This window comes from Pelodiscus sinensis, chromosome 31 (assembly GCF_052426305.1).
Source record: "Pelodiscus sinensis isolate ZL-2025 chromosome 31, ASM5242630v1, whole genome shotgun sequence".
Lineage (NCBI taxonomy): Eukaryota > Metazoa > Chordata > Testudines > Trionychidae > Pelodiscus > Pelodiscus sinensis.
In genome coordinates this window covers 9,277,098-9,299,301 of record NC_143082.1, presented here as the reverse complement: position 1 = coordinate 9,299,301, position 22,204 = coordinate 9,277,098, and the positions used below count along the sequence as shown (strand labels likewise).

The 22,204-nt window shown below is 49.9% G+C and overlaps 1 protein-coding gene across 3 annotated transcripts in view; it reads right to left on the bottom strand.

The window, feature by feature from the left end:
• PPP1R1A (protein phosphatase 1 regulatory inhibitor subunit 1A) overlaps positions 1 to 22,204 on the bottom strand; it is a 59,351-nt gene that overhangs the window by 16,337 nt on the left and 20,810 nt on the right. For 2 of the 3 annotated variants that reach the window (XM_075902083.2, XM_089774584.1), the window contains exon 2: positions 13,471 to 13,531. In XM_075902083.2, coding sequence (XP_075758198.2) covers positions 13,471 to 13,531 — 61 coding nt within the window. Of the gene's footprint in view, positions 1 to 13,470; positions 13,532 to 19,733; positions 19,863 to 22,204 lie in introns of those variants that run through there. The other variant, XM_089774583.1, reaches the window with a different exon arrangement.

Sequence of the window (22,204 nt, the reverse complement as noted above, 5' to 3'; positions counted from 1 at the left end):
TAGACATCTGTTGGGAAACCAATACGGCAGTACACGGGCAATCCAGGAAGTTTTTGGAGAATGTTGGGGATAACTTCTTGGTACAAGTGCTGAAGGATCCGACCAGGGTCCGTGCGCAGCTTGACCTTCTGCTCCCAAACAGGGAGGAACTAATAGGGGAAGTAGAGGTGGGTGACAACCTGGGAAGCAGTGATCATGAGATGGTAGATTTCAGGATCCTGACCAAAGGAAGAAAAGAAAGTAATAAATACACACCTTGGACTTCAGAAAAGCAGACGTCCACTCCCTCGGGGTATGTCTACACTACCCCGCTAGTTCGAACTAGGAATGAGGAGTAACGGTAGTTACTAGGAAGCCTAGTTCGAACTACCTAGTTCGTGCCGCGTGTAGCTGCACTGCACGGGGTTCGAACGAGCGGGGTTTTAAAAATGGCGGCGCCCCGCTTATGCAAATGAAGCCCGGGAAATTCAAATCCCGGGCTTCATTTGCAAGTGCGGTATGCCTACATTACCCTCCTAGTTCGAACTAGCGGGGTAGTGTAGACATACCCTCAGAGATTTGATGGGCAGAATCCCCTGGGATGTTAACATGAAGGGGAAAGGAGTCCAGAACAGCTGGCAGTATTTTAAAGAAGCCTTATTGAAGGCACAGAAAGAAACCATCCCGACGCGTAGCAAGAGAGGCAAACATGGTAGGAGACCGGATTGGATTACAGGCGAATTCCTTGGTGAACTTAAGCACAAAAAGTGGAAACTTGGACAAATGACCAGGGAGGGTTATAAATGTATAGCTCGAGAATGCCGGGGGGTTATCAGGAAGGTGAAAATGCAATTGGAATTGCGACTGGCAAAGGATGTGAAGGATAACAAGAAAGGTTTCTACAGGCATGTTAACAGGAAGAAGGTGATCAGAGAGGGTGTGCAGCCCCTACTGGATGAAGGAGGTAACCTAGTGACAGATGATGTGGGGAAAGCTGAAGTACTCAATGCTTTCTTTGCCTCTGTATTCATGGACAGGGTCAGCTCCCGGACTAATGCGCTAAGTGACGTAAGATGGGATGAAGATGGATATCCCTTGGTGAATAAAGAACAGGTTAGGAACTATTTAGAAAAGCTAAACGTACATAAATCCATGGGTCCGGACTTAGTGCATCCGAGGGTACTGAGGGAGTTGGCAAATGTCATTGAGGAGTCTTTGGCCATTATCTTTGAAAAGTTGTGGTGATCAGGAGAGATCCTGGATGACTGGAAAAAGGCAAATGTAGTGCCCATCTTCAGAGAAGGGAAGAAGGACGATCTAGGGAACTATAGGCTGGTCAGTCTTACCTCGGTTCCTGGAAAAATCATGGAAAGGATCCTTAAGGAATCCATTTTGAGGCACTTGGAAGAGAGAAAAGTGATCAGGAATAGTCAGCATGGATTCACAAAGAGCAAGTCGTGCCTGACCAATCTGATTAGCTTCTATGATGAGGTAACTGGCTCTGTGGACATGGGAAAGTCAGTGGATGTGATATACCTTGACTTTAGCAAGGCTTTTGATACTGTCTCCCACAATATTCTTGCCAGCAAGTTAAGGGAACGTGGATTGGATAAATGGACGGTAAGATGGATAGAAAGATGGCTAGAAGGCCGGGCCCAGCGGGTAGTGATCAATGGCTCGATGTCAGGATGGCGGTCGGTTTCTAGCAGAGTGCCCCAAGGTTCGGTTCTAGGACCGGTTTTGTTCAATATCTTTATTAATGACCTGGTTGTGGGGATGGATTGCACCCTAAGCAAGTCTACAGATGACACTAAGCTAGGGGGAGAGGTAGATATGCTTGAGGGCAGAGATAGGGTCCAGAGTGACTTAGACAAATTGGAGGATTGGGCCACAAGAAATCTGATGAGGTTCAACAAGAACAAGTGCAGAGTCCTGCACTTGGGACGGAAGAATCCCAGGCATTGTTACAGGCTGGGGACCAACCAGCTAAGTAGTAGTTCTGCAGAAAAGGACCTGGGGGTTACAGTGGATGAGAAGCTGGATATGAGTCAACAGTGTGCCCTTGTAGCCAAGAAGGCTAATGGCATATTAGGTTGCATTAAGAGGAGCATTGGCAGCAGATCCAGAGATGTGATTATGTGATTATTCCCCTTTATTCGGCTCTGGTGAGGCCACACCTGGAGTACTGTGTCCAGTTCTGGGCCCCCCACTATAGTAAGAACGTGGACGCATTGGAGAGGGTCCAGTGGAGGGCAAGCAAAATGATTAGGGGGCTGGAGCGCATGACCTAGGAGGAGAGACTGAAGGATTTCAGTTTGTTTAGTCTGCAGAAGTGAAGAGTGAGGGGGGATTTGATAACAGCCTTCAATTTCCTGAAGGGAAGTTCCAAAGAGGATGGAGAGAGGCTGTTCTCAGTAGTGACAGATGGCAGAACAAGGAGCAATGGTCTCAAGTTGTGGTGGGAGAGGTCCAGGTTGGATATTAGGAAAAACTATTTCACTAGGAGGGTAGTGAAGCACTGGAATGGGTTACCTAGGGAAGTAGTGGAGTCTCCATCCCTAGAGGTGTTTAAGTCTCGGCTTGACAAAGCCCTGGCCGGGTTGATTTAGTTGGGATTGGTCCTGCCTAGAGCAGGGGGCTGGACTTGATGACCTTCTGAGGCCTCTTCCAGCTCTATGGTTCTATGGCCAGCTGTCTGCACAGAGCTGGGGCAGCACACAAAGGAAACACACACGCCTTCGCCAAACATCTCACTTCACTGGACACCCACAATGGTTTATCTGGTAAGCACAGCTGATCGCCGTAAGAATCACAGTCTAACGTGATCACGCCCAATGAGAAGGGGGGTGTACAAGGGATAGTTGCCCCAGGACCAACGGATATAAAAGAGCCCAGAGATCCTGGTAGCAGTGGCAACTGGAGCCCGGGGCTCTTTAAATAACTACAAAGGGTTGCCTGGGGGAGATGCAGCGTGTCACTATCTGAGCGGTGCAGAGGGCTGCCTAGTCCCAGCCCCGTCTCTTAAACCTAAGACCACGACCCTTTAGTGGGAGCGGAGCAACCCCCTGCCCCACCTTGCACAGGGGCCTGGTGAGGCTGTTGTCCCTGCCTAATATGATGGAAAACCATGAGCTCGGGAGCCCCATTATCCCCTAGCAATCCCCACAGTTTTATGAAATGTGGTCGCTTCTGAGGTACAGATCAACACCCAGGCTATGTCTACACTCGCGGCTTCTTGCGCGAGTAATATGCAAATGAGGCTAAGCGTGGAATATCGCTGAACCTCATTTTCATACCTAATGAGCCACCATTTTTTTCAGAAGAGGCTCTTGCACAAGAAGGAGCATCTACACTGCCTCTTCTTGCGCAAGAAAAACCCTCTTGTGCAATGCCGTTCTTCCTGAAAAGTAATATGTGTAACCGCATTGCACAAAGAGGGTTTTTCTTGTGCAAGAAGAGGCAGTGTAGATGCTCCTTCTTGCGCAAGAGCCTCTTCTGAAAAAACTGGTGGCTCATTAGGTATGAAAATGAGGTTCAGCGATATTCCACGCTTAGCCTCATTTGCATATTACTCGCGCAAGAAGCCGCGAGTGTAGACATAGCCCAAGAGCGGCCATTGAATATCGTCAGAACTATTGTTCCAACTTTGGAACAGAAACTATCGCGAAGGTAGCCAAACATGAAGACAATGATCAAATCTGATAAAAAGTCAAAAAGAGCCTATGAACACTTTGGATGTGACTAGACTACATGGCTCTGTCGATGGAGCCATGTAAATTAGGCAGGACGGCAAAGGGAAATGAAGCTGTGATTTAAATAATCACCGCTTAATTTAAATCAAAATGGCCATCGCGCTGTGCTGATCAGCTGATTGTCGGCACAGCACGGCAGTCTAGACGAGGATCTGCCGACCCTAGAACCCTTTGTCGGCAGATCCTTTATGCCTCGTGAAATGAGGCTTACAGGATTTGCCAACGAAGGGTTCTGGGGTCAGCAGATGCCCGTCTAAACTGCCATGCCGTGCCGACACTCAGCTGATCGGTGCAACGCAGCGGCCATTTTGATTTAAATGAAGCGGCGATTATTTAAATCGCAGCTTCATTTCCCTTTTTCATGTAAACTAATCTACATGGCTCCATCGACGGAGCCATGTAGTTTAGATGTACCCTTTGACAATAGATGTTACTCAGAGAACAGCTGGGTCTAGAACCTGGTGACTGTATTTGTCTCAGACTTATGGGCTACGTCTAGACTGGCCCCTAATTCCGGAAGAGGCATGCAAAGCAGGTAAGTCAGAATAGGGAAATCCGCGGGGGATTTAAATATCCCCCGCGGGATTTAAATAAACATGTCCGCCGCTTTTTTTCCGGCTTGGGGAAAAGCCGGAAAAAAGCGTCTAGACTGGCGCGATCCTCCGGAATAAAGCCCTTTTCCGGAGGATCTCTTATTCCTACTTTCAGGTAGAAATAAGAGATCCTCCGGAAAAGGGCTTTATTCTGACTTACCTGCTTTGCATGCCTCTTCTGGAATTAGGGGCCAGTCTAGACGTAGCCATGAGGAAAAAGGATGAATAGCTCCAGATATTGTAAAGAAAAAGAATTCATATGTGATCAAGGCTGACAGTGGAGAGTTCAGTAGAAATTATTGGCATCTACAGTTTGTTCCTCAGCAAGATCAATGGATGGTAGATGACACAGTAGACCCGAGGATTTGAAACTGAAGTCAGCCAGTCATTGCAATTAATGGACAACCAGATAAGCAAGATGAGCCTCATTTGCATACCTAATGAGCCACCATTTTTTTCAGAAGAGGCTCTTGCGCATGTAACAACGTGTTTGGGCTGTGTAATTAGAAAATCACTACAATTCAGAGGGATGTACCAGACTAATACTCGCTGAGCTCTTTTCCCCTTTATTCGGCTCTGGTGAGGCCATACCTGGAGTATTGTGTCCAGTTCTGGGCCCCCCACTATAGAAAGAACGTGGACGCATTGGAGAGGGTCCAGTGGAGGGTGACCAAAATGATTAGGGGGCTGGAGTGCATGACCTATGAGGAGAGACTGAAGGATTTGGGTTTGTTTAGTCTGCAGAAGAGGAGAGTGAGGGGGGATTTGATAACAGCCTTCAATTTCCTGAAGGGATGTTCCAAAGAGGATGGAGAGAGGCTGTTCACAGTAGTGATGGATGGCAGAACAAGGCGCAATGGTCTCAAGTTACAGCGGAGAGGTCTAGGTTGGATATTAGGAAAAACTATTTCACTAGGAGGGTAGTAAAGTACTGGGATGGGTTACCTAGGGAGGTGGTGAAATCTCCTTCCTTGGAGGTTTTTAAGTCTTGGCTTGACAAAGCCCTGGCTGGGTTGATTTAGTTGGGATTGGTCCTGCCTTGGGCAGGAGGCTAGACTTGATGACTTTCTGAGGTGTCTTCCAGCTCTATGATTCTATGAGCTTCAAAGATGGTGGGGTAGTGTAAACTTTGTACATAGCAGGAGTATAGAACTTAAAGGGGGAGTTGTAATGGAAGGATGAACTGTATCATAAGGTGCTACTAAACTATTTGTTGTTTTTTTGTTTTTCCTGTATCATACAGCTCAGCCACTAGGTGGCGATGCGTATGACATACAGTAGTTAAGTTAACCTGTGTCATACCTGGCAAAGATTTAAAGGATCTTACAGGACACACATCTTGTGAGTATCTTGCTCAGAATCAAGCATTGTGACCAACCCCTGCCTGCTCAGGAGTACGACAGTTACCACACGTATGCCTGGGAGTACTGAGTGCTAATGACAGTCAAGATACTGACAGTGATAGAAATGTAGCCGTGTTAGTCTGGGGTAGCTGAAGCAAAATGCAGGACAATGTAGCACTTTAAAGACTAACAAGATGGTTTATTAGATGATGAGCTTTCGTGGGCCAGACCCACTTCTGGGTCTGAGGAAGTGGGTCTGGCCCACGAAAGCTCATCATCTAATAAACCATCTTGTTAGTCTTTAAAGTGCTACATTGTCCTGCATTTTGCTTAAGATACTGACAGTGAGACAAAGTACAATTGATTTAACTCTCCTAAAGACAGGGCTTAGCCAGCTGCTACAGAGAACATAATTCCCACAGAAGCAGCTAACCCAAATAGATCAAGCATGCCTACTCTCCATCAAAGCCAGCCTCCATGGTTCCATCATACAGTGCAGTTGAAGGAGAAAACATAATTTCTCATTAATGTGTCATTATTATTTGTTATTTAGATGTGATTAAGCCCAGAGGCCCTGAGCTTGGATGCTGTGTGCAAGGCACAGTCTAAGTATAGGATGAGACACAATCTAAAGACAAGAGTGCTTGAGGTGACTGTGGTCACTGTAGTAAGAAGCTGTCACCTAAGATGTTCCCAGGTTCCGTCCACAAACACCCTCCAAGTGCTACCCCCTTGACAGCCAATGTACAGAGCTTCATAATAGAATGGTCCCCCTCCTTTTACATGTCATTAGTAGGCTTCCAAGTCAACACACAGTGAGACGAATGGGGGAGGTTCACTCCCCACTACTCCAGTCTGTGCACACACAGGGGAATGGCACTGCATTTGTTACACTTGCTGGTAAGTGACTTCACTGGTGCTGTGCTCAGGTTCCATCAGCACAGGATCTGGCCCTTCGTATGTTTTTAATGAAAACAAAGATTGTGGCGACCAAGGAGGCCATCGTCATAAAAAGTCACCGTCACGAGGGCGGCTCAACCAGTCCAGTGCAAAGTGTCTTGCGGATGCTAATCCCTCTGTCTACAGCTGGGTGGCAGGCTGCAAAGATGCCTCCAGCCCTGCAGAGCCTCTGAGCTGGATCACGGAGGGCAGCCAGGACTCACTCTGTGCAAAACCTCCCATCATTAACATTTCATTCCTGCTGTCACTTCCCATCTCTGGGAGAGGGAGATTTCACTCTGGCTGATGGAGCGTGTCCGCCAACTCCTTTCAGGGTAAGAGACAGAGCATGGAGCCTTCCCTCTGCAATCCGGCTGCAGGGAGAATACCTGCATTGTGTGCATCAGAGGGTATCATGGTTGCGAAGGAAAGACAAACCAATTATGGCATAAATGAGCTCAATCCATCTGCCAGCTCCTCTCAGCGCCACGCATTCAATTAGTTTTTGTTTACAGAGACGTAGTCCGTGCAGCTCTAGGAACCTGGCTGGCTTCGGTGTTTATAACGGGTCAACCCAAATTCCCAGATCCAAATGCCTCCGGGATGATTGAAACCTGGATTCAAATCAATGGCTCCAGCCAGACCCGGAATGAGGGACTTGGCATCTGAAAATCTGCCTGTCGCTGGTCCCTAGCTGCTTTCCCTCCGTCGGCAGGAAGCTCTGCTCAGCCCCTTGGAGGGAAAGTGAGCAGTTGCGGCATTGCAAACTCATTCATATTTGATCGCCCAGGAGTGTTTTTAAAAGACTGCAGCTCGCTGTGGGTCCCAGCGGCATGTCACAGCTCATCTGTCAGTGGAGAGGAGGGAGAGGGGCCTTGGTTGGAACAGCAACTAAATCCTGACAACGGCTGCTCCCAGAAACAGGCCAGAGCTTTCCTGGCCCCTGAGTGCATGAAACAGAGCAGAGCATTGGAATGGGAAAAGCTGCAACCCAAACCCAAGCAATAGAACACACGAGGATGAGAGCGCCCCCTGCTGTTCTGCCAAGTGGTGATTAGCAAGTGGTGATGCCTTCCCCAGAGCAGGGCCCAAAGAACAAGCCAAAGGGAGTTGTACTAGAGTGGCCAACAACAGAAAACACTCTCACCTGGAGCTATTAATATGAGGGGAGACTTGCTAACGGCCTGCACGTATCCAAAAGGAAGGGAGCTATTCAGCAGGTGCTGACACAGGGAACACTACAAGTTCTGAAACGTTCTGAAAAGGAAAATCTAGGAGTGATGTTTGGAAAATGAAGGTTTTTTGCAGAAAATTTCAACTTTTTGGTAGGAAACAAAGTATTTCCATTCGGAAATGCCACATGGGAGCTGTAGTCCGAGTGTTCCAAACTCCCATTCCCCTCTAAAAGCCAGGCTGCCTGGTCTAAGGGCATCTCTCAGTGCCGAGGGGAGGCTGTTGCATCATGGAATTGTCCTTGTGTATCTTGGGAGACGTAGTCCAGCCAAGCTCATAGAGGAGAATGGGGAGATGAGGAAACCAAAGCACAACTCCCATGAGGCACTGCAGCAGGCTCTCTGAACTGATATATTTCTGTTTTCAGGTGTTTGGGTTTTTTGATAGAAAATTGGTTTTTCCTCAGAAAGCAGACTCTTTGATTGAAACAAAATCATTTAGTCAAAAATCCAATTTTCCATCAAAAATAACTTGATGGAATTGACCTGGCTGAACGTTTATGGCAAGTATCCAGAACACATGGTAACAGTGTGATCTATATGGAGTTGGAAAAATAACTGATTTTTTCTTTCAGTGGCTGAACCAAAAACTCCGAATTTCTATTGTTTTGGGCTGATCCAAACCAGAAAAATTTCAGTTTTTTTCCCAGTGTTTTTTTCCATTTTAAAAAAAATTATTCTCAGTCACAGTCTGAAACAGATCACTGTTTTGAAACTAAAACTCAAAATATGTCATTTTTAAAATTTCAAAAGTTTCAACTTTAAACAAAAAATCTTATTTTTTTAACCGCAGAAATTATTTGCTGAATTCAGCCTGAATTCATGAATAGCCGATCAATCTAACACTGATTTTTTTCTTGAATTGTTTGAAAAAGTTTACCCAGAGCTAGGTCTGTGTTGTTAGTGGTGCTGTTATAGAGTCTTACAAGTTCCTTTTCCAGAGGAGTGAGCAGTGTTCAGACTTTGAAGCAATGCTCTGTTGGTGATGACTTTGCAATAAAGTTTCTTCAGGGAGCTGTTGCAAACAGCTCAGAGTTTGCTCCTTCCCTGACTCTCTCTAGCTAGTACCAATGATGGGGCAGGATTACTCCGTGGACACCGGGCCTATGTCTACACTGCGCTCTCTTGTGCAATAACATATGCAAATTAGGCGCAGAGATGAATATCACCACCCCTCATTTGCATACTTAATGAGCTGCCATTTTGCACAAAGGGGCTTTTGCACAAGAAGGAGCAGTCTACAAAAAACCCCTCTTGTGCAAGAGCCTTTCTGCCGCTTATTTTCAGGCAGAACGGCTCTTGCACCAGAGGGGGTTTTTGCTCAAGAAGGAGCAATGTAAACTGCTCCTTCTTGTGCAAAAGCCCCTTGCACAAAATGGCGGCTCATTAAGTATGCAAGTGAGGCGTGGCAATATTCATTGCTGCACCTCATTTGCATATGTTATTGTGCAAGAGAGTGCAATGTAGACGTAGCCCCAGGAATATAAGCTTGAAGTGTTACTAATGAACCTTTTGCCTGCAGGTCACTGGTTTGAATTCAGCCAGTGTAGCTAGGCTGAGAACTTAGCAACTGAGTCATGCCAAACGCTCCAGAACAACACGGCTTATTGAACACCCATCTCTCCTCCGGCACTCCGATTTTAGGACTCAAGCACGGCCTAACCTTGTTCCCCTTGGATTTGATGTCGCTGACATGAAATAAGTCTGGTAAATCCCCATTCCAGCTTCTACACTACAGGTACCGCTGTGATGCATGCCTGACAGAGAACAGCTGGGGGCAGAGACCGTCTACCACCTGTCTGCGCAGTGCCCTGTGTGACGGGGCCCTGTTCTCAGCCTTGACCTCTAACGACCTATGGCAGCACTGGCCAAACCTTCCTAACCGTGATGACTGTGGGAAACTTGGCAACACAGGGGGCAGAGTCCCTGGATCAAAACAAAATAAACGATTTTTCAGACAGTTTTGTGTAAACTTGTATGGTTGTCAAAACAGATGCGCGTCGCAAAATCCCTTAAGTCAAGCCTGGTCCAAATCCGTGGCCTGATACAAAAAGCCCTGCTCACCCCTCCCTCTTAGATCAACAAGAACTGTGAAGACAAGATGCCAGAACAATCAGGCCACGTATTTTGGAGCCTCAACATGGGATTCAGGGCCAAGCAGTGGGTTCCGCATTGGAAAGTGTTGTCTTTGGCCTGTGCAGGGCAGTCCTGCTGCTTTCTGGCCTGGCTTGCGCCAGCCTCTCTGCTGACTCGCTCCCTGTATCTGGGGCACACAGCCAGCCCATCCCAGGGGAAAGGAAATGCTAGGGAGGCCAACTTTCTACTTGTACAAACCTGACCCCCTTTCCCCATGGCTGCTCTCAGTCTGCACGTTGCAGGTCAGATGCAGCCCTTGTAAAGTACAAGCAGAGGACAGGTAGCTCCCTTGACATTTTCGCAGACAGACAGATAGATCAGAGTTCAACCAGGCATCCGCTGCCTGGTGCAGGGAGAAGCTGCCAAAGGGCTCCTGGGATAGGATGGTGCATGCCGGGCCTCTTGGATGCCGGAGGCAGCTGTGTCCAAGGGAGACAAAAGACTGGCAGGGTGAGGTAGGGGACTGAGCCCCCTGGGACTCTGTGATAGCTTCAGCCTTGGAAGCAGAACAGGCAGCATGGCCTGGATTGGAGCAAGGTGTGCTGGTGGGGTGGAGAAGCAGGCAGAAGGGAATCACAGAATCACAAGAGGTCATCAAGTCCAGACCCCTGCCCTCACGGCAGGGCCAAGCACCGCCCAGATCAGGGCTACTCAACACGTTTTATTTGTGGCCCGCGGTGTGGTTTGGGTTTACATGGGAGTCCACATGCGTCCCGCAGGCAGGGGCAGCCTCAGCAGTTGTCTAGGCGCCGCGTTTAACACGGTGCCCAATGATGACATCACACCATTGAGGGCTATGGAGTCAGGGGGACTGATTAAACATTCCGCCTAGGGTGCCAGCTGCCGCAGCTCTCCTTAAGCCACTCCTGCCCGCAGGTGGGATCCTTTGAACGCACTCCACAATGGCGAGGAATCTCCCAGGCAGGGTGAGCACTGAAAGACGCAAGCAGATGGGCTGGCTGGAACAGACGGGTACAGGTGTCGGTATTTCTAGCCCTCTGGGAGGAGGTGCTGGGAGCATTGGGGCATTGTGGGAAGTGTTTTGTATTCATGCCCGTCAGTGTGAAAGAAGCTATTTGCATATATTTGCATATATATTTGCATGTATCTGCAACCACAATTAAGTTGTGGCCCTCTGCATGTGCTGTGAGTATCATTGTGGCCCCCGGGGCTTCCAAAGTTGACTAGCTCTGGTCTACATCATTCCTGACAGGTGTCTATCTAACCTGCTCTTAAATATCTCCAGTGATGGAGATTTCACAACCTCCCTAGGCAATTTATTCCAGTGTTTAACCACCCTGACAGGCAGGAAATTTCTCCTAATGTCCAACCTAAACCTCTCTTGCTGCAATTTAAGCCCACAGCTTCTTGTCCTATCTATCCTCAGAGGCCAAGGAGAACAATTTTTTTCCCTCCGCCTTGTAACACCCTTTCAGATACTTGAAAACCGCTATCATGTCCCCTTTCAATCTTCTCTTTTCCAAACTAAACAAGCCCAATTCTTTCAAGTCTTCGCTCATAACTCATGTTCTCTAGACCTTTAATCATTCTTGTTGCTCTTCGCTGGACCTTCTCCAATTTCTCCACATCTTTCTTGAAATATGGTGCCCAGAACTGGACATACTACTCCAATTGAGGCCTAATCAGTGCAGAGTAGAGCGGAAGAATGACTTCTCATGTCTTGCTCACAACACTCCTGTTAATGCAGCCCAGAATCACGTTTGCTTTTTTTGCAACAGTGTCACACTGTTGACTCCTATTTAGCTTGTGGTCCACTATGACCCCTAGATCCCTTTCAGCAGTACTCCTGCCTAAACGAGGAGTCCTGTGGCACCTTATAGACTAACAGATTTATTGGAGCATAAGCTTTCATGGGCAAAGGCCCACTTCATCAGATGCATCCACGAAAGCTTATGCTCCAATAAATCTGTTAGTCTATAAAGTGCACAGGACTCCTCGTTGTTTTTGCAGATTAGGACTAATACGGACTAATACGGCTACCCCTCTGATACTTGCCTTCCTAAACAGTCACTTCCCATTCTGTATGTGTGAAACTGTATGTTCCTTCCTAAGTGGAGCACTTTGCATTTGTCCTTATTAAACTTCATCCAGTTTACCGCAGACCATTTCTCTAGTTTGTCCAGATCATTTTGAATTTTGTCCCTATCCTCCAAAGCACTTGCAACCCCTGCCACCTTGGTATCATCTGCAAACTTAATAAGCGCACTCTCTATGCCATCATCTAAATCACTGATGAAGATATTGAACAGAACCATTCCCAAAATGGACTCCTGCAGAACCCCACTGGTTATGCCCTTCCAGCATGATTGTGAACCGTTAATAACTACTCTCTGAGAATGGATATCCAGCCCATTATGCACTCACCTTATAGTAGCCTTATCTAAGTTGTATTTCCCTAATGCATTGATTTATTTAAGAAGGTCATGCGAGACCGTGTCAAATTCCTTACTAAAGTCTAGGTATACCACATCCAACCACTTCTCCCTTATCCACAAGACTTGATGTCCTATCAAAGAAAGCTATCAGATTGGTTTGACATGATTTGTTCTTTACATATCCATGCTGGCTGTTACGTATCACCTTATTATCTTCCACATGTTTGCAGATGAATTCCTTAATTACTTGCTCCATTATCTTCCCTGGCACAGAAGTTAAACTGACTGGTCTGTAGTTTCTTGGGTTGTTCTTATTTCCCTTTTTACAGATGGGCACTATATTTACCCATTTCCAGTTTTCTGGAATCTCTCTCGAATTCCATGACTTTTCAAAGATGATAGCTAAAGGCTCAGATACCTCCTTTATCAGCTCCCTGAGTATTCTGGGATGCATTTCCTCAGGCCCTGATGACTTAAAGACATCTAACTTTTCTAAGTAATTGTTAACATGTTCTTTTATTTTAACTTTTAAACCTACCCCATTTCCATTAGCATTCACTTTCTTAGGCATCCTGTCACCATTCATCTTCATGACAAAAACTGAAACAAGTCATTAAGCACCTCTGCCATTTCTAAGTTTCCTGTTACTGTTTCTCCCTCTTTACTGAGCAATGGGCCTACTCTTTCCTCGGTCTTCCTCTTGCTCTGAATATACTTGTAGAACATCTTCTTGTTACCTTTTACGTCTCTAGCTAGATTTAGCTTGTTTTGTGCTTTTGTCTTTCTAATCTTGCCTCTGCATCCCTGTGTTGTTTGCTTATATTCATTCATTGGAAGGTGAGGGACAGATCCCCCCCAATGAGAGAGCAAACCACCTTCCTCCCAGAGTCTGTGGAGCTGTACTGTGGGGTAGTGGTGCCTACAGATTGACCACTGGGCATGGCTAGAAACCTACCCAGGCCAATCAAAGTCCGTATGTCAGGAGAGGGCCCTGGCATAGGGGCCTGTACTAAGGGCCAGATCTGAGAAGGGAAACACATTTCCCAGGATCCCCTGAGAGAGACCAATCCTGAATATCATCCGCTGGCTACGAATCTCACCTGGGGACGACTGGTCGCTGCTCAGAACCAGGGTGGCAGGAGTTGGCCGGCGCCTCCGGATCTAGACAGAGAGAGGGAACAAAAAGCAGCTCAGTCGTGCAACAGGAGACAAAACAAAGCGGCAGCACCCCAGCGACTGAGCCTGACTGGCACTGCCCAGGTGCAGCAAGCGGTTTGAAACCAGCCCCTGCCTCGTTTCATAGCGTCCCTCTGTCAGTGACTCTGCTGTGCACAGCGGGCCGGGTCCCACACTGTCCCAGGCGCGGGCAGGGCAGGCAGCACAGTGCTCAGAGCAGAGCTTGGCCTGGTCGTCTCTGTTAATGACCTGGAAGAGGAGATGGATTGCACCCTCAGCAAGTTTGTGGGCAGGGATAGGTCCACGGTGACCTAGACAAATTGGAGGTTTGGGCCAAAAGAAATCTGATGAGGTTCAACAAGGACAGGACTTAAGATGGAAGAATCCCAAGCACTGCTACAGGCTGGGGACTAACTGGCTAAGCAGCAGTTTGGCAGAAAAGGACCTGGGGATGACAGTGAATGAGGAGCTGGATACGAGTCAACAGTGCGCCCTTGTAGCCAAGAAGGCTAATGGCATAGAATCATAGAACACTAGAACTGGAAGGGACCTTGAGAGGTCATCGAGTCCAGTCCCCTGCCCTCACGGCAGGACCAAGCACCATCTAGACCATCCCCGACAGATGTCTATCTAACCTGCATTTAAATATCTCTAGAGATGGAGATTCAACAACCTCCCTAGGCAGCTTATTCCAGTGTTTAACCACCCTGAAAGTTAGGAAGTTTTTCCTAATGTCCAACCTAAACCACCCTTGCTGTGGTTTAAGCCCATTGCTTCTTGTCCTATCCTCAGGAGGAGCATTGCCAGCAGATCTAAGGAAGTGATTATTCCCCTTTATTCAGCACTGGTGAGGCCACATCTGGAGTATTGCGTCCAGTTCTGGGCCCTCCATTATAGAAAGGTTGTGGGCGCACTGGAGAGAATCCAGCAGAGAGCAACAAAAATGATTAGGAGGATGGAGCACATGACCTACAAGGAGAGGCTGAGGGATTTGGGCTTATTTAGTCTGCAGAAGAGAAGAGTGAGGGGGGATTTGACAGCAGCCTTTAACTACCTCAAGGGGGGTTCCGAAGAGGATGGAGAGAGGCTGTTCTCAGTGATGACGGATGACAGAACAAGGAGCAATGGTCTCAAATTACAGTGGGGGAGGTCTAGGTTGGATATTAGGGAAAGCTATTTCCCTAGGAGGGTGGGGAAGCACTGGAATGGGGGAGGTGGTAGAATCTCCATCCCTAGAGGTTTTTAAGTCCCGGTTTGACAAGGCCCTGGCTGGGTTGATTGAGTTGGGGTTGGTCCTGCCTTGGGCAGCAGGGTTGGACTTGATGGCTCCTGAGGTCTCTTCCAGCCCTAGGATTCTATGGTGCTCCCTGTCTATGGTACAGCAGTTAGAGACGGACCTGTCAATCACACACCTCATTTGGAATCAGAACTATACAATCAGGCAGCCTGGGAGAAAAGGGAACACTGGACAGTACAGTCTTGTGTCCAGCATAAACTGCTAACAAAATAAAGGGAAAGCTTTAAGAGAGATTTGACAAGGTAAGGAAACTGTTTTGGTGTTTGTTTTGTTCAAATTAACATAGTTAAAAGCATTTTTCTTCTGCTTCAAAGCTGTATTAAGTCAATGTTCAGTTGTGAACTTTGGAAAGAACGTTTTGTTCAAAGTAATGAACATTTCGAAGTTACAAACAGCCTCCATTCCTGAGGTGTTCGTAATGCTGAGGGTCTCCTGTCCTTGCTACCCCCAGCCACTTGTCTCTTGCATGCCAGTTACACGTGGGCTGATATTTAGCACTGAATTTATTAGAGATGGCTCGAGCCCCAAAACCAGTATCTGGGGGAGGATTTCATATACCCATAAAGATGCAATGTCGTGAGTGTTTGGTCTGGGATTCTGGTTCTGTATTATCCCAAGTGAGGATCCCAAAGCACCGTACAAACACAAAAAGGATGGCAAACATGGATACAGAGTCTAGGTCCTTTGTCTTCAGCCACAAGAAGAGTCTTGCTCCGCATTGGTATTTCTAACATGACACATGCAGCAATATTGACTACAGCTGTCGAAATTTTCCCATAAATATTTTGATGAAAAATGGCTTTTGATGGAATTTTTGAACAGTTTTTACCATTTCCATCAAAAAGTGGAGTTTTGTCAAAAATACAAATGCTGAGAGATTTTAGTTGAAATCAATTTTTTCCCCATTTTTCACCAGAAGCAAAACTATTTCTCAAAGGAAAATTGCAGCAGAATAGCTCTAAGCTTCTCACAGGGTGGGGATATGGTTTCCAGTCAACACTGCTGTTTCCTCGTGGAGCACAGGGCTTGCCCATTGTGAGGGTGCATCTGCACAGCACTCTAAACTCGGAATAAGATATGCAATTTGTGCTACGCAAATTGCATATCTGAGAAATCATAGAGCTGGGAGAAACCTCACGAGGTCATTAAGTCCAGCCCCCTGCCCAAGGCAGGACCAATCCCGACTAAAACACAGCTTAGCTGGGACCAATCCCAACTAAAACAATAGCTTATTTTGAAATTTGGTGCATTTACACAATGCCAGATTTTGAAATAACACACTATTTTGCGACATCCCTTAACCCTCGTGGAATGCACCCGTTATTTTGAAAAATATTTCAAAATAAGGAACAGCTTGTTAATACGTGGGTAGCTATTTTGGAATACCTCCGGTATCCCGAAATAACTGTGCTGTGTAGACGTACCCTTACAGAGCTTCAGCGGTGTCGAAGCACTAATGCAGCGCTGCCTGTGTAGCTCTTAGTGAAGTAGCTACCTACATGGAGTGAGGTGAGTGTCGCTGTCATCCAGGGGCATGTCCTGACAGACAGACAGAAAAGTCTGTCATGCAGACCAGGGCACAGACAGTAAAGAACACTGTCTCTTTAAGAAAAAGCTGCCTAAAGTGACAAGGGAACTGCACGTAACTGATACAATCATTGCATCTGCCCAGGGCCGCAGGCTTGCAGATCCATTGGGCCACAGAAATAAGGAGGCAGCAGAAACGGATAGCTCAGTGACCTTGGGAAAGTCCACTTCCTTGCTCTGTGCCTCAGTTTCTCCCTCTGTAAAATAGGGATAATGATCCTGACCACCCTGTAAAGTGCTTTGCAACCTACTGATGAAAAGCACTAGACAAGAGCTGGGGCTTTCTATCTGCTAGAGTTTAGGACCCGTATGTTCCTCTTTGAACATCTGGCCCACATCGGGTGCTGAGGACTCTCCGAAATCTGGCTCAGGAGGCAATGCCGGATATGAGGAATGCTTGTAGGCAGGGTGTTGGGGCTGCGGAGAAGGGGCCCAGCTCCCAGCTCACCACAGCTTCCTGGTGTGACCTTGAGTTAATCACATAATCCTGGGCCTCAGCTGGGGCTTGGAGATCAGGAGCCTTCTCTTCCCCCGGCCCTCTGCATGCCTGCTAGGTCGGGAGCGCCTTGGGGCAGGTGGTGTGTATGGGCAGCACCCGGCACTGGGGTGCAATGGGAATGCAGAGAGTCTTGCAATGGTGCAGCTGGAGGCAAGGGTGCAAATCAGCGGCGCTCCAGCTAAGGAGCTGCTCCCTGATGCCGGTCTAGCGCCATCCGTTTCGCTGTGGCTGGGTGGCTTTGAGCCTCGGCAGCTTCCAAGCAGCTCAGCAGGATGCAGATGTCCTTTACAATCGATGCCTTAAACAGTTCCTGGCAAGCATGGAAAATATTGACTATAATAAGGTGCGTGGGCTAATTATACCCGGTGCTGATAAACACTTGGCGATGTCTGGGCTCTTTTGTGGTCCTCTTTAGCTCCAGCCTTCCTCCTCCAATGAGGCTGCCTCTTATTAATAGCACTCTTCATTGCCAGAGCACTTCAGCAAGGGTAATTAATTAATCATTTAATCCGAGCGCTTGCTGTGTTCAAAGCACGGTACAGCCATTAACTACCTGGGCCCATTGATCACACAAAAGCCGTGGGCTGGTCACTGCACCGTAGAGAGAGCTGAGCCCACCTGTGCTGTTAGGGTGACAGCTGGCTGGCTGGCAGGGCTCCAGGTGGGAATCCTGGGTTGAATCTCATGACAACTACGGGAGGGGGGTGGCTAACTAGGAGAGGAGTACAGCTGTGCACTTAAGGTGTTGGATTGAGGCTCAGAAATTCTGGGCGCAATTCCTGGATCTCCCCCCAGTTGCTTTGTGTGGCCCTGGGCAAATCCCGTAGGCCCATGGCCACGGAGCATTTCGGTTCCTAACGTCACCTGATTTCAGACTGCTCCCAGTGGAACTTAGGAATCCAAACACCTTGGTGGACCCAGGGCTTAGTGCACCTGGGCCTCAGTGCTTCATGTGTGCCATGGAGCAACTGTCTGAACCCTGTCTGCCTTGAACAGTGGCAGCGCCTAGCACAGGAAATGCCCAGCCAACCAGCCGGCACAAATGCTGCAGGGTCCTGATCTCAGCTGTGGGTCTCTGCATTGAGCAGGTTCCCCCTGCAGACATCTTTGCAAAGGGATCTTGGCTCCCGCAGGAGGAGGGGGAAAGGGACTGTTCTTAGTGCCAATGCCTAGGACAGTGGGTTTCACCACCCACGTCCAACATTTGCTCTTCTCCCCCCAAGGTGCATCTTGTGCACTGTTTAAAAAGTTGTGGTCAACCCGTCAGGGCCTACAGCCAGCACCATGCAGTTTGGAGGAGAAGCACAGCCTGGGTGGGCTAATCTTGTGCTGCCCACAGGGAGGGGAAGGGACCTTTCTCTCTCCTCTTCCTTGACCGCCCCTGCAGTAAGATTGGCAGCCCTGCTGGAGGCAGGCCAAGCTTCCTGTGGGCAGCCGCAGCACCCAGAATTGCCACAGCAGAGTCCCCTACAGCCCCGGTTCCTCCCACAGCTGGGCTGCCACTTCCGGGCCAGCCTGCCCCAGCACCCCAGGGCTGGCGCTTGTCCATTCAGCCCTGCGCCAGGGCCATGCCCCTCAGCGGCACGCAGGGCCTGGCAGGATGCAGAACCTCACCCCCTCGCCGGGCAGCCTGGCCTAGCAGTCACACCCCTGTCGTGCTGTCTGGCTCTGTGCAAGTCACTTCCCCGGGTCTGTCCCTTGGCTTCCCCTGCTGGCAAACGGGGGTGACTGTAAATTTGTGGGATTTAAAGCCAGATTCCATGCCCCCCCGTGACCCTGACTCCAGTAACTCGTGTCTAGCTGAAACCCTCCCAGAAAGGCCTCTGGCCTGGCTCTGAAGCCAGCAGGAGGCAGCGATTCCAGTCCACGGGCGGCGGCTATACAGTACTAGGCAGGGGAGGGCTTTGCCTTCCCAAACAGCCAGCCTGGCCCTGCCCACAGTCCACCTGTCTGGTGGGGGCAGAGTGTTGCTGCCACTGGGCACCCGCCCTCCTCGTGCTCCAGGCTGGGGAGGCTGGGGCCGTGCGTCCTCCTGCCTGCCTGCCCTCCCCGTGCTGGGGGGGGGGGATGGCTCAGCTCGGGGCCTCGGTCGAAGGGGCAGGACTGGGGGTGAGGATGTGGGATTGCCTCCCCCAGCCCTACCCTCACCCACCGCCCATGCTCCAGCCCTTCCCTTGGCAAGTTGTTCCAAGGGTTAATCGCCCTCCCGGCTCCATGCCTGTGCCTAGTCGGCAGTTTGAATCTCTCTGGCTTCTGGATGATTCTTGCCCCACGTTTGTACAGGCCTCCAAGAGGCTCACGGGCAGGCTCGGCAGCCTCAGGCAGGAGGATGCTACACGGAGCCTGTGTGAAGACGGGCCTGCTGTGTGTTAGAGGCTGACGCTGGGAGGGAAGAGCCAGGCAGTAACTCCAGCCAGGGCTGCTCTGAGCAGACGGGATTTGAAGGAGTTACTGAGCAGTGGCTGCGCCCATCGCTGCCCCGAGCTGCCCAGGCTGCTCCTGCTTTCCCGGCTACTCCCACTTTGCTGCCTGCCTCCCATCAATAGCAGGAGGAGCCACGGTATCGATCAGAGCGGTGGGGAACGTGGAGCAGGGCCCATTGGCACTGCAGGGCCTAACGCATTGATACAACACGCACAGGCACCCCCACCTGCCCCCAGCAGCCATGAGCTGCTCTGGGATCCCTGGCAGATTTGCTGCCAGCCGTGTGGGGGTCTCACTGGCAAAGTTGCAGGCAGACGGCGCCAAATGACTTCAGCACGGTCTGGCTGCCAGGCAGGGCAGAGTCCTGGCGAACAACACACCCTCTGGCCACACTGTCCCTCCTGCTTCCAAGGGAGGTGGGGGAAAGATTTACGTGGCAGAGGATTCCTCTCCTGTGCTCTGAACCATTTCCATGGCCCGTGGGCCTGGGCCATCCATCCCCCGCATGAGGTCGCAGCATGCGATGAGCAAACCCAGCAAAAGGGTGGCTGCCGAGTGAGTCCCTGGCAGAGCGAGACAGAGCTGGGTTAGAAGAGCAGTCCTTGTAGCGCCTCCCAGAAATGAGCCAGACCCCCCCCTCCTCTCCCGGGCATGCACAGAATCATTTCCCACCCCTCAGCCGTTCAGTGACAGCTGAAACTGGACAGAGCTGTGTTCACTAGTCCCCAGCCACTTTCCTTCTGCCGCCCAAAGCCATTTCCCTGTCAAACAGGAGTGAAGTCAGCTGAGCACTCACACCCCGGGACAGGGAGCAAACTGCCCATGTGAACAAGGCAGGAGCATGACGCTTAAAGTCTGCAGGGATAATCCGCAGCTGACTGGCCCAGGGCCCAGCTGTTCTACAGGTGGGGAGCAGGGCTGGGTGAGGGTTGGGGGAATGCAACATGGACAAGAGAGTCCACGTGCTGCTCTCACAGGGCTGCGTCTCCTCTTGCCCCTCCTGTGGCTTCCCTGCTCGATGCCTGATGCAGCCTGTTCCCCGGCAACCCCCATGAGATCCCTACACTTCCTGTTCCCCAAACCCTGTGCTTTCTCACGCAGCACCACGGCGACATGGGGAGAGCTAGGCCATCCCTGGCAGCGATAGCCCAGGTGGGGATGGTTCTCTCATCCACCATCGCTGCCCCTTGTGCAGAGAGCTTCTCAAGCTCACAGCATCTGTCTCTGGCGCCAATCTGCCAAGTGAGACCTTTGGATTCTCCAGGGGGGCTGGCGTTCACTCTCTGCAGCAAACCAAACAACCTGGGCTCGTGTTGCCAGCGATCAGAGCCAGTCTGGGCCATCGCCCAGCTCTCAGGGAACTCTGGGCCGCCGGATCCCAGCTCTGAGCCAGACCTGCTAGCGATGGGAGGGTGATGGAGGAAAGTAGGCCTCGGTGCTTAAGAAAAGCTGCTGTGCTGCAGCCAAACCGGGAGAGCGATCTCAAGGGTACTTTGGCACCTGCTGGCCTTGTCGCTTTGCCCTGAGCATGGCCGATCGCCGCTCACTGTGGAGTCTAGCTTGGAAACTGGAATCAATAAAATCAAAGTGTCCATTTCTGTGGGGAAATGAAGGTGGCTTTGACAGCGATCCCGCTCCGCTGAGCAGAAATCCCCCCGGATTTCAGCAGACGCCATCCCCTGCTTTCTGTAGGGCACGATCGGAGGCTCTGGGGCCAGCTGCTCTTTCCAATGAGACCACCTGGAAATGCCAAGGAGGGTCTCCAGGACCAATGAACACTCCGGGTCTGCAGGGCCTAGTGATCAGCTGTGACCGTGTCCACAGGCAAGGAGAGCCAGGTCACCACACAAGCCACCCAGAATGTTACCTGAGCGAGAGGGAGCATTTTGATATGGCTGCTCCTCTTCCCTTCACCATCTGTAATACAGTTATCTCCGCCTCCCCGGGGAGCCAGGACAGGATTCTTCTGAGCCCCACATTACAGGTGGGGGAACTAAGACCCAAACACACGGAGTGACATGCCCACTGAACTGTCCTGACCCCAAGGCCAGCACCAATCCACTGAACCCTCCCGCAGCATGCACTGTTCTCATATATTTATGCTGCAATCAGCAAAAGCTACAGATCCCTTGACTTGAGGTAGATAGTGGGGAAGTTAATTTGGGCTCAGCATCCCGAGTAGGGAGGGTACAAAATTCACTCTGCAGCACAGTCAGCTCCGCCTGGGATGAGTGGTCCCTGGTCAGGCACAGGGAGACAAAGCAGCAGAGAAATACATCACAATCAGCATAACAATAGTGTGCCCTGTGCCAAGTGGGACCCAGTGGCATTTCTGTGTCAAGAGCCAAGGCGCATTCATACCCTCCGCGGGTGTGTCTACACTACGCAGATTTTAGCAACAAGGCCGTCAGCACGTGAATGCTTTTTGTCTGCACTTTTGCCAACAAAAGACTTCCCCTGCCAAGGAGTGGGTTTCACTTTGGGAGCAGAGTATCCCTGCTGACAAAGCAGCATTCCCACATGCACTTGCCATGGCAAAACCGTGGCTGTCTAAGTGTAGACACAGCCTAGAGACTCACGGGTCTAGAAGGGAGAAGGGTTCGATATGATCATCTCGTCTGAGCTCCTGCAGAATACGAGCCAGAGAATTTCCCAGCGATTCCTGCTCGGAGGACTGTGAGGGAGTGACAGCTGGCTCAGCTGTCTTTGGGAAGGACACCCAGGCTGCAGACCAGGGCCAGAGAGCCCAGAGGGATTTCTTGGCAAGGTCCCAGAGGTCTGTGCACTGCCATTGTCCTGCCAGCTGGGGGTGCGGTGTGGGGAGACCCAAACACCTGGCCACAAGAGCAAT